We start from the raw sequence: 12,012 nt of genomic DNA, 5'->3' as shown, positions 1-12,012 counted from the left end.
CACACACACACACAAAAACACAAACACACTCAAACACACACACTCAAACACACACACACACACACACACACACACACACACACACACACACACACACACACACACACACACACACACACACACAGACCTACATGTACAGTATGCACGCTTTCCATAATTACATACAGACAGTTCTTCACAGGTGTGCGTGTGTGTGTCCCTATACTAATATACTGTGTGTGTGTGCGTGTGCGTATGTGTGTGCGCGCGTGTGTGTGTGTGTGTTTAGGAGCAGGAGCGTGAGCTGCGTCAGCAAGATGAGTTGTCCAGTCTGGTGTGGATCTGCACCAGTACGGAGGCCACCACTAAAGTCATCGTCATCGACGCCAACCAGCCGGGCAACATCCTGGAGAGCTTCTTCCTCTGCAACTCTCACGTCATGTGTATCGCCAGCGTACCAGGTTAGTACGTGTAAAGTATGTGACCTCCTGACCTGTGTATCGCCAGCGTACCAGGTTAGTACGTGGAAAGTATGGGACCTCCTGACCTGTGTGTGTGTGTCTGAACATCCTGATGAGCTTTTACCTGTACATGTGTATCGCTAGCATACCAGGTTATGGTGTGTGTGTGTGTGTGTGTGTTTGTGTTTATCCTGGAAAGCTTCATCCTCTCCAACACGCATGTGATGTGTATCGCCAGGGTACCAGGTTAGAATAGGGTGTGTAGGGGTTGGGTGGGTACTTTTATGTCATCGCCATTTAGTATTCTTTAATTCTCAAGACAAACCACTGTTGTAAAGACCCTGGAGTATCCGGTGTGGTTGCACATGTTGTGTGTATTTTGCTCTGTTATGATGACCTGTGTCTTTGTTTTGGTATTCACTTTCTGGGGGTGTCATATATTGTGTTTTTGAAAACCTTGCTGCAACTTAATCTCTCTGTTAATTAAAAAAGCGACTCACAACTTGACTTGATGTGTGCTCCCCATGCATATAAGGTAGATAATTACGTGACATAGGAATGTGATTTTACTGTATATGTGATATCTGTTGCATGTGCTTGTATGTCTTTTATTCCTTTTCCATCAGGGACCATGTTGGAAATAAGTTGGAAATAACGCTTTTATGTGTAATCCCTTGGCTACTCATTGTCTTCTTATATCCACAAATAAACCAAACCAAACCAAATCCATTTGCGTGTCCTTCCCCAGGTGCACGGGAGACAGACTACCCCATGGGTGAGGACATATCCCAGCAGGAGGCAGCGCAGGCCAACGGGGGAGAGGGAGAGGTGGAGGTGGGGGTGGAGGACAGCTCCCTGGGGGGGTCAGGGGAGGGGGAGGGCAGTCCAGCGTCGCCCCACTCCGAAGGCTCCACGGACGGCCAGTCGTCCCTCAGCTTCTCTGGGGAGGGAGTGGTGGCCAAGGCGGTCTGCGCCAAAGACACCAACTCAGGTAAGATTACATTGCATTTCATAACACTTAGCTGGCGCTTTTATCCAAAGTGACTTACAGATGTTTACAGGGTATTGGTTACAGTCCCTTGAGCAATGTGGCCTCGCTCAAGGGCACTTCAGTCATGGATAGAGGTGTAGGTAGAGGTAAGGGTGGGATCTGAACCTGCAACCATCTGATCTGAAGACCACCTCCCTATCCATTAGCCCACGGCTGCCAGAGACAGATTTAAATGCCTATCTGACTGAGAATGAGAAATGTTAACCAAGATTTGTGATGGAGCAGGTCCACAGCAGCCACCATGAACGTTGCTATTATCAGCAGCATTGCAAAGAGAACAAACTATTGCTTTTACAAAAAAAATATATTGTAATATATGAATATAAGGTATTTTGCCTTTGCAACGCAGTATAGCACTCTTGGTAATGCACACATTCCTTTTCAATATCAGAATAACGTTTTTTATGTTTGATAAGGTATTTATTATAATTTCGTTTTAGTGATTGCATACATTTGATTTATGTTTTTCCACAATGTGTTGTTACACTATTGGATGTAACAAGGACAGGTAAAAAAAAATACATTCATATAGGGTAACCGCCCTTTTCTATTATCATGTACTTAAGTTGTGATAGGCCACCGCTCATCTGTTTAGAAGGTGCAGGATTCAGTAGAAATTTCAGTATAAAAAGAAGACACTCCGCACACTTCAGGTCTATTTTTGTGCAAAGAAGCTTTACTTGACTTGCAAGCTTTCGGTCCTTAGACCTTCATCAGGCAGAGGCTCTGCCTGATGAAGGTCTAAGGACCGAAAGCTTGCAAGTCAAGTAAAGCTTCTATTATCATGTACTGACATGAGAGAGCTTCAGAAGTGGGGCATAACGATGTAAGAAGATGGCCAGTTAAGTTATTGTTGCACAAGTAGGCCACAGAGGAGCATGAAACTCAGTGGTTTCTGTGGGGGAAAGTGAGAATCAATGTCAGCTGTGGATGGCAAGCAGTTGGATTTTCACCTTCTTCAGCTTTTTTTAATTTCACCTGTAAGGTTTGTGGTGACTCCAGAGTCCTGGATCTTTAGCAGGAAATAGTGCTGCAATCATACACCACACAGAAGTCAAGTCCAAGAAAAAAATTAAATGAACACATTGAGTATCTGTGATCTTGTTGCACTGCAATATATTTGGAATCTATTTTCGGGAATTAATTTACCAGCTGCAGTGAAGTGTATCAAATTTTCAGCAATGTACATCTGTTTTGATCTGGAGCTAATTGATGTATCCTAGTGTAGTTGTGTTTATATGTGTACATCTCTCTTGGTCTGCAGCTAAGTGATGGAAGCTCGACAAGTATTTAAATGTGTCCGTCTCCCTGTGTCCCATGCAGTGATAGAATGCCCTGAAGAATTCACTGAGGCTGCGGAGAGCAGCTTGTCGTCAGCAGGAGGAGGAGAGATGTGTCAGTGGAGTTGTAGTCTTATATTCGTATTCATCTCTCATCGCTAAACTCTTTGGATATATACAGTAGAGTAGTGTAACCATATCTCACGTTGCATATCTGCTTGTGTCTGGAGCTAATTGATGTATCCTAGTGTAGTTGTGTTTATATGTGTACATCTCTCTTGGTCTGCAGCTAAGTGATGGAAGCTAATGTAGTCAAGTATTTAAATGTGTCCGTCTCCCTGTGTCCCATGCAGTGATAGAATGCCCTGAAGAATTCACTGAGGCTGCGGAGAGCAGCCTGTCGTCAGCAGGAGGAGGAGAGATGTGTCAGTGGAGTTGTAGCCTTATATTCGTATTCATCTCTCATCGCTAAACTCTTTGGATATACAGTAGAGTAGTGTAACCATATCTCACGTTGCATCTCTGCTTCTGTGTGTGTTCAGTCGTGGTTTCTCCCGAGGAGGGGTCCGAAGCTACAGAGAGCAGTTTGTCCTCAGGAGCCGGAGAGTTCAGTCAGTGAAGTAGAGTACAGTAGTAGAGTAGAGCTGATACTTCATAAATCTACTGTACATGGAAATGAATTAGAGCACAGTCGTAGAGTAGAGATACTTTCTCGATATTAATCTTGAAGGAAATTAAAGGTGTACAGTAGCATAACAAGAAGGTAGCGTTGTTGAAATCTGCATCTCTCTTTCTCTCTTTCTCTCTCTCTCTCTCTCTCTCTCTCTCTCTCTCTCTCTCTCTCTCTCTCTCTCTCTCTCTCTCCCCTTAAATGATTGTGTCTCCCAACGGGGACACTGAGCCGACTAACCAACTAACTGACTAACTAACTAATTTAACTAGGACCAATGTCTGACTTACTAAACAAGTAACGCTGGTTAACTAACGAGGTACCTGATGTAATGTGTGCAAAGATTCTCTTTCTTCCAGGCCGTGTTGTCTAACAAAACTTTTTCCAAGCTTAAAGACAAAATCTGAACTTAAAGCAGCAGACCAACATTTGTGGAAATGATCTCACCTCCCACATTGCTAAATTGAATTTTACCTTTCTCCTGCTCATCCAACCATTATCTGTCTCTGCCTGATGACCACCTACAAGCTATTGAACAGGAGAAAGGTGAAACTCAAATGTTCAACTTAAGTGTATGTGGTCTCAGCCGTGGCATAGTCGGCTGGGCACTAGACTGCTACGTGGGCGACCCGGGTTCAATTCTCGATCCTCCCCCGTCTCTCCCTCAGACTCGTTTCCTGTCCCACTCTAAACTGTCCTGTCTAAACAGAGTTGAAAAAAATAGATGTACATATAAAAAAAAAAAAAACTTAAGTATATGTGGGAACTGAGTCTATTTCCACAAGTTTACTAAACTATGTCTATATCTGACGTAGCCTAAAGCAGTATGCTTAAGTGTAACCAACATCTGCACCGGTCTATCGTTTCTGTCTTCAGTCATAGTGTCCCCAGAAGAGGCGACTGACGTCATGCAGAGCAGTCTGGCGGTAGGAGGAGGAGGAGGAGGAGGAGGGGGGAAGATAAGCCATCCACTAGACTTCACCACCACGCCTGACACCTGCACAGAACACGTCTTCACAGACCCACTGGCCGCTCAGAACACACCTCCTGAGGTGCCAGCCTCCTACACGCAGAGGTGTGTTAAAAGAGTTAAATTGCATTCACATCTGTTTTTTGTTTCCGATACAAACCCAGAACTGTAAGGAAATTCTTGGCTATTGTCCAGGGATTGCTTCCGTGTTCGCATATGGGACATTTTTTTTTAAAACAAAACAAATGAGCAAACAGGCACACCATAAGCAAACCCTTCGTTCTCAAGATCGATTGAAAAAGAGCCAAGATCGCCCCGTCTAACTGGCCTAGAGTGGTTTACTACTGACCGGTTTTGGATTGGTTGCTTTCAAATATGCACTTGTGAGTTGTTGTGTTCCTTGTTCCTTGAGAAAATGATCCATGTTCCGTCATTCACACACAAAGAGTGCCCCAATTTCCTCTCTGATGTAGCCAGGGAAATCCCATGCTGCTTTGCACAATCGTTCAGATCCGAAAGACAGCATGGCAGCTGCCCTGGCCGAGGGAGCCTGAGCGAGGGTGCCAATCAGAGAGCTGGGAGGGGTCGAAAGGCGATGACGCAAACTAGTTGACAAACAGAAGCTTGCAGTTTGAATAGATACGTACAACTGACACAATTGGCTATGTACTACAGTATATACCAATAAACGCCCAATAAACGGTCATTGGCCAACCGAAAACCACACCTTTCCTATGAGAAATTGCGTGTGTATCCTCCAGTCTGGTGTCAACCAGGCAACCTCTGATGTGTGCTGTGGTCCGTCTGCAGAGAGAGCGACCTGGTGAAGGATGGAGTAAGCCCCGCCCCCAGCGAGAAGGACCTGATGAGGGAGGAAGCGGATAAGATGAGCAGCGTGCTGCCCACCATGTGGCTGGGCGCCCAGAACGGATGGTGAGTGGACAAAGCAGCCATCAATCAACTTCAATTAACCAATCACAGCCAACGGTTTGTCACATACACACCGTAGGCTTGAAATTAAGGTACATTACATTTAGCAGACACTTTTATACAAAGCCACATACATAAAGGATATACAAAAGAAGTAGAGTGTGGGGGAATCTTATATTGTGTTCAAAGGTCTTGGTGCTTGTGTTCCATTGTGTACGTCCACACTTGCTGTGCGTTATGACCCTCTTTGTAACTGTGGTGTAATACATAATGGCCTTTTGCTGCTTGTGTTTTTAAATAGTGTGAGTTGATTGTAATGGTAGTGTCTGTTTAATGTATGTTTTTAATTGTGTGAGTTGATTGTAATGTTGTAGGGGTTGAATGGAAGTGTTTTGGTCTCATGTGTTCCAGCGTGTACGTCCACTCTGCTGTGGCCCAGTGGAGAAAGTGCCTTCATTCCATTAAGCTGAAAGACTCCGTCTTAGGCATTGTGTAAGTAGAAGAGTATGCCACGAAGAAGAAAATATAACATATCTTTGCAATCATTACTTTTTTGTTCTATGAACAAAGATGAATGTCCGCACACTGCTCCCGTGTTGCTTCGAGCAGTGTGCGGACATTCATCTTTGTTCATACACTGTAGTTTTCTGACCTTTTTTCTGACCTTTTTTCTGATCACTACTTCACTTGACTGGCCTTTTTTTGTTCTGCCATCGGCTCACTGATGTGTTATTTACTACCCCACCACCAGGGGGGTGGGAGGGGGGGAGAGGGCTCTTTGATTGAAATATACCGTATGTTCGGGGAAATACAAATACAATCATAACTGGTCATATTGAAAACGTGCTATTCATTGTCATTGTATTGAGTGTTATGGCTCTTTTTCAATATTAATTTTGATATTTTAATATTTCTCTTGTTGTGCAGTCATGTCAAAGGTCGTGTGCTGGTCGCTCTGGCAGACGGAACCCTAGCCATCTTCCACAGAGGAGAGGGTAAGACACACACACACACACACACACACATACACACACACACACACACACACACACACACACACACACACACACACTGTCCTTCAATTGTTGTCACCTGACCATACGACACTTCCACACAGCCTTAGAGGCAGTTAAGCAACTACTTTTATTTGCAGATGTTGATCTGACCTAGAACTTCTTGTTGTTTTGCCTGTATCCTGTTTCTTCCTGTAGATGGCCAGTGGGATTTAACCAACTACCACCTGTTAGATCTGGGCAGACAGCATCACTCCATCCGCTGCATGACCGTGGTGCACGACAAGGTGTGGTGTGGATACCGCAACAAGATCTACGTAGTGCAGCCAAAAGCCATGAAGATAGAGGTCAGAACGCACACACACACACACACACACACACACACACACACACACACACACACACACACACACACACACACACACACACACACACACACACACACACACACACACACACACAGCCTCTGTTTTCTACACAGCATTGTTCTAGAGATTCAAGGCTACAAACCAATGAAAGGGGGGGGGGATAAATATGAAATATCCTTGTCCACCCATTTTGAGATGGACGTGCGTGTTTTTTCTTTTTTTCTTTGTTAAACTTAGAAATCGTTCGATGCCCACCCGCGTAAGGAGAGCCAGGTGCGGCAGCTGGCCTGCGAGGGGGACGGCATCTGGGTCTCCATCAGGCTGGACTCCACCCTGCGCCTCTTCCACGCCCACACCTACCAACACCTGCAGGACGTGGACATAGAGCCTTACGTCAGCAAGATGCTGGGTAAGTACACACACACACACACACACACACACACACACACACACACACACACACACACACACACACACACACACACACACACACACACACACACACACCACATACACACGCAACCACATACACACACACACAACCACACACACACACGCAACCACACACGCCCACACCTACCAACATCTCCAGGACTTGGACATGGATCGATACGTCAGCAAGATGCTGGATAAGTTGAGACGCATGTACACACCACATACACCACATACACACACAACCACACACGCCAGCAAGATGCTGGGTAAGTTGACACACGCACACACACACACACACACACTACCACACACATCCACACACGCCAGCAAGATGCTGGGTAAGTTGACACACGCACACACCACATACACCACATACACACACAACCACACACGCCAGCAAGATGCTGGGTAAGTTGACACACGCACACACACACACACACACACTACCACACACATCCACACACAACCACACGCTCACACCTACCCGAGAGAGAGAGACGTGGTATGTGATTGTATATGTGTGTGTATTCCTCAGGTACAAGTAAGCTAGCTTTCTCCTTGAAGTGTTTACATGGTGATGTGATTCATGTGTGTTAATTCCCCGGGTACTGTGAAGCTGGGGTTCTCCTGCATGTGTTTACATAGGTGTGTGTGTGTGTGTGTGTGTGTGTGTGTGTGTGTGTGTGTGTGTGTGTGTGTGTGTGTGTGTGTGTGTGTGTGTGTGTGTGTGTGTGTGTGTGTGTGTGTGTGTGTGTGTTCCTCAGGTACTGGTAAGCTGGGTTTCTCGTTTGTGCGCATCACGGCCCTCATGGTGTCGTGTAATCGCCTCTGGGTCGGCACCGGCAACGGAGTCATCATATCCATCCCCCTCGCCGACAGTAAGCCCACACACACACACACACGCGCACACGCACACGCACACGCACACGGTCATGATTTCCAACCCCCTTACTAGCAGTAAGACTCTTCAAGATGGTATTTCAACATTTTAAACATTGAGGCTTTCAAGCTAAATATAATGTTAACCTAGACGCACAAGGCACGTGATGACGTTATGTGTGTGCCTCAGTTCACGTTATATTTACATAACTTTTAATGAAATTATGAAAAGAATGCTCAAGTGTGCTGTGTACTTGCAGTATTTTTTATTGTACTTATGGTTCAAATACTCTTTCTCTCTCTCTTTCTCTCTCTCTTTTGCTTTGTCTTTCTTTATCTCTCTCTCGCTCTCTCTCTCTCTCTCTCTCTCTCTCTCTCTCTCCTCTTTCCCCAATAGTGGACCACAGGGTGAGCTCGGTGTCCCATAAGCAGCCTGGTCAGGTGATCCGGGTCTACGGTGAGGAGAACACTGATAAGGTGCGAGCCGGAACCCACGTCCCGTACTGCTCCATGGCACACGCGCAGCTCTGTTTCCACGGACACCGGGACGCCGTCAAGTTCTTCTGTGCCGTCCCAGGTAAGGGAAAAGCAGGCACACAATGCAGCAGTTCAATGGCACTTTAAAGGGACACTGTGCAGGAAATGGTCCAAAAAAGGTACTGCAACAGTGCTGCTCATTGAAACTGGGCTGCTTATTGCCAAATTTGATCTTTTCATGAAAGTTTACTAAGTAATAAACTATTGTTTCTAGTATGGCCCAAGTACAGTAATTTTTGCAGCTAAAAATGGTTATTTCTGGAAATTCAAAATGGCGGACAATGGAGAAGATCCCCCTTTTCAAGTATTCATGAAAAAGGTAACATTAGTGAATGGGTAGCATGAATTCTGGAAATAAACAACTAAAAATTTTAAAGTTTACCGCTCAGTTCCGAGCAAACAATGTGTTTCGCCTCTGTGCGTCATCAGGAGCGAATGTTTGTTGTGTTTGTATGTTTGTTGCCGTCTACTTTTGCTAGTGATAAAAATGCTTTTGTCTGATTGGTGCTCTGCTGTGTGTGTGTCCGTCACAGGTCAGGTGATCCCCACTGCGTCGGGTGTTGAGGGGGGCGGGGACAAGGCGGAGGCGGGGACTCAGGATCTCTGCAAGTCGGTCCTGATCATGAGTGGAGGAGAGGGGTACATCGACTTCAGGATGGGTACGCTTAAAACACACACACACACACACACACACACACACACACACACACACACACACACACACACACACACACACACACACACACACACACACACACACACACACACACACACACACACACACACGATACATTGACTTCAGAATGGAAACACAGAACACACACACACACACACACACAAAATAAATTGACCTCAGAATGGGTACGCTTAAAATACATACATACACAGACACACAGGATACATCGACTTCAGAATGGGACGCAGAACACGCACGCACACACAAACACACACTCACACTCACACACACAGCCTTAACTCACTCTCCCTCCCTCTCTGTCTCTGTCTGTCTGTCTGTGTCTCTCTCTCTCTCTCTCTCTCTCTCTCTCTCTCTCTCTCTCTCTCTCTCTCTCTCTCTCTCTCTCCTCTCCAGGTGATGAGGCTGGGGAGCATGAGGAGCTCTCTCTAGAGAACACCTTGAAGGTGCAGCCTCACCTGGCCAAAGCCGAGCGAAGCCACCTCATCGTCTGGCAGGTGCTGGTCGGAGACCGCTAGACAATCCAAGCCTGCCTCTGTCTGTCTCCTGCATCTCCACACACACACACACACACACACACACACACACACACACACACACACACACACACACACACACACACACACACACACACACACACACACACACACACACACACACACACACACACACACAGGACCTGTACATGCCCACAAACTGGACTTGAACACACACATACCACAGGACCTGTGCACAATTTATACACACAACACACACACATACACACATACATTTGGACCTGAACACACACACACACACACACACACACTACGGTGTAATGCAGTGTTAATATGTGTGTGCTCGTCTGCAGCTCAACTGTACTCAGCTGACAAGGAGGTCCACCCTCACCTCATCATATCCACATGGTTATTATTTATTTTATTTTATTCTCCCCTACAAATGGCCTCCTCTTATCTCTCATGTTTTTTTTAACCACATTCATTTCTCTTTTGTTTTAAAACATTTTAATTTGATTCATTAATTATTATTAGTGTTGTTATTATTATTTTATCTATATTCTTCCATTTGCTTATTTTATTTTATTTCGTTTCATTTTATTTCATTTTATGTTTTTCTCTCACCAAAAAAAATATTTGGTGTTGACATTTTGTTGCTGGAACTCATGTCCATCCCTGTATGGCAGTACTCTTGTATACAGGAGGGACTATAGTGTGGCTTCAGGACAAACCAGGAAACAAGACCCTCCTGCCCTCTACGGATCCATTGGTTTGCATCTCTTCTGGCCTCTCAGGATCCATTGGTTTGCATCCTTGACTCAATCAGTAGTTCATGTGGTCAAGGCCCACACAAAGACTCTCTAGCGCCCACCCCAGGACCTAGCACGGTTGGGGGGGCAGGGGTGGTCATTGGTTCACATCTTTGACATCAGTCGTCCATGTGGGTGGTGCCATTCTCCAGGTCATGGGTTTGTTTTATTAACTCATCAGGACTGCCGTTTTGTCTATGATCCTCTGACAAAAGATGGCAGCGTTTTATCTCATTCATTTACTGTAACTGACATTGACAACGGGTTCAACAAAGACGTTTTTATTTTCCTGTTATGGAGAGTTAGTGCAGTTGGAGGAGTATTGGTCTCAACCACTGACCTAGATATATGGATTGCTGGCTTCTACAAAAATCCATTCAACGATTTTGAAGCATCTGCAATTGATCCGTGAGAACACTTTCGCCCCAATTTTCCGGAAGTGTACCTTGGCAACGTTGAGAATAAGCGCTGATACCGCTGACTGTCAATCAAAAGAATTAAAAAATAATTCTAAAACAACCCAATTAATAGCTCTCTAAAATAAAGGGTCAGCCCAAAAATAATATTTGGATCGTTTGAAACGGATGGGAAGCTACTGTTCAAGCAAAACGGAGTAGACTCAGCAAGAGTTTTAAAGGAAATGCATTGTTTCAAGTCTCCCATAGAGATGAATGGGAAATGGCGCTATACTTCCTTGTTCTGCCCAAAAATTGTGTCATGTCCCGCTCCTGGCCGTTGATTAACTTTTGAATCGAACGTTCGCTCTCCATATATCTACAGTAGGTCAGTGGTCTCCACACTATCATGACTATTGGTCAGCACATGGTGATGATGCTGGCAGCCAAAGCTGGGAGCGTCTATCTGTGTGCTCCTGAAGCTGCTGACCTTGTTGGGTACATCATTTTTGTCGCTTTTCCGTTATTTTGGACCTTTGATGTGTGTGAACTAAAAAAAACACACACACACACAAGCACCTTTTCTCAAGGAACAGCGACTACAAACAGACATTCAATTTAACAAGGAAGCAAATAATGAGCAAATGAAGCAAATTCATTCTCTGGTTGCTTTTGAGATCATTACAAAGCTACAGTGCAGTACGGCACTGGTCACTCCCAGAGGAGATGTTGCCCCAGTGCTCACTATCAAGCTGGCTCTGACATTCTCACTCGATCACTACATAGTGCATTATGTGTGGAGCACAGCTATGCAGCTTGCACCCCAAGTAGTTAAAGTGTAACTTGCAGGTTAAACACCACTAAATCTCATTTTAAGAACCTCAATACATAAATTTAGATGTGATATATGTCAAAATACCGAATTATTGCATAAACAACATTTTCAGAAAACTTTGTCAAAAATAACGGCGGCTTCTTTTAAACAAACATTTAGAATCCGACGTAGATAGAGGGAGTCGCCGCGTTCTACAGACATACTAAGCA

At 45.0% G+C, this 12,012-nt stretch overlaps 1 protein-coding gene across 2 annotated transcripts in view; it reads left to right on the top strand.

Annotated features, from left to right (window-relative positions):
- spag9b (sperm associated antigen 9b) overlaps positions 1–11,798 on the top strand; it is a 101,770-nt gene extending 89,972 nt beyond the window's left edge. For both annotated transcript variants that reach the window (XM_063221806.1, XM_063221804.1), the window contains 12 exons: positions 269–440; positions 1,189–1,431; positions 4,318–4,516; positions 5,222–5,344; positions 5,753–5,833; positions 6,269–6,336; positions 6,553–6,701; positions 6,960–7,131; positions 7,922–8,035; positions 8,434–8,613; positions 9,107–9,232; positions 9,664–11,798. In XM_063221806.1, the coding sequence (XP_063077876.1) occupies positions 269–440; positions 1,189–1,431; positions 4,318–4,516; positions 5,222–5,344; positions 5,753–5,833; positions 6,269–6,336; positions 6,553–6,701; positions 6,960–7,131; positions 7,922–8,035; positions 8,434–8,613; positions 9,107–9,232; positions 9,664–9,785 (1,749 nt within the window). In that variant the 3' untranslated portion in view covers positions 9,786–11,798. The remainder of the gene's footprint in view (positions 1–268; positions 441–1,188; positions 1,432–4,317; positions 4,517–5,221; positions 5,345–5,752; positions 5,834–6,268; positions 6,337–6,552; positions 6,702–6,959; positions 7,132–7,921; positions 8,036–8,433; positions 8,614–9,106; positions 9,233–9,663) is intronic.
- The last annotated feature ends 214 nt before the right edge of the window (positions 11,799–12,012 follow it).

This window comes from Engraulis encrasicolus, chromosome 17 (genome assembly GCF_034702125.1).
Source record: "Engraulis encrasicolus isolate BLACKSEA-1 chromosome 17, IST_EnEncr_1.0, whole genome shotgun sequence".
NCBI lineage: Eukaryota > Metazoa > Chordata > Actinopteri > Clupeiformes > Engraulidae > Engraulis > Engraulis encrasicolus.
The sequence above is the reverse complement of the archived record's forward strand: the minus strand, read 5'-3'. Positions and strand labels throughout refer to the sequence as shown.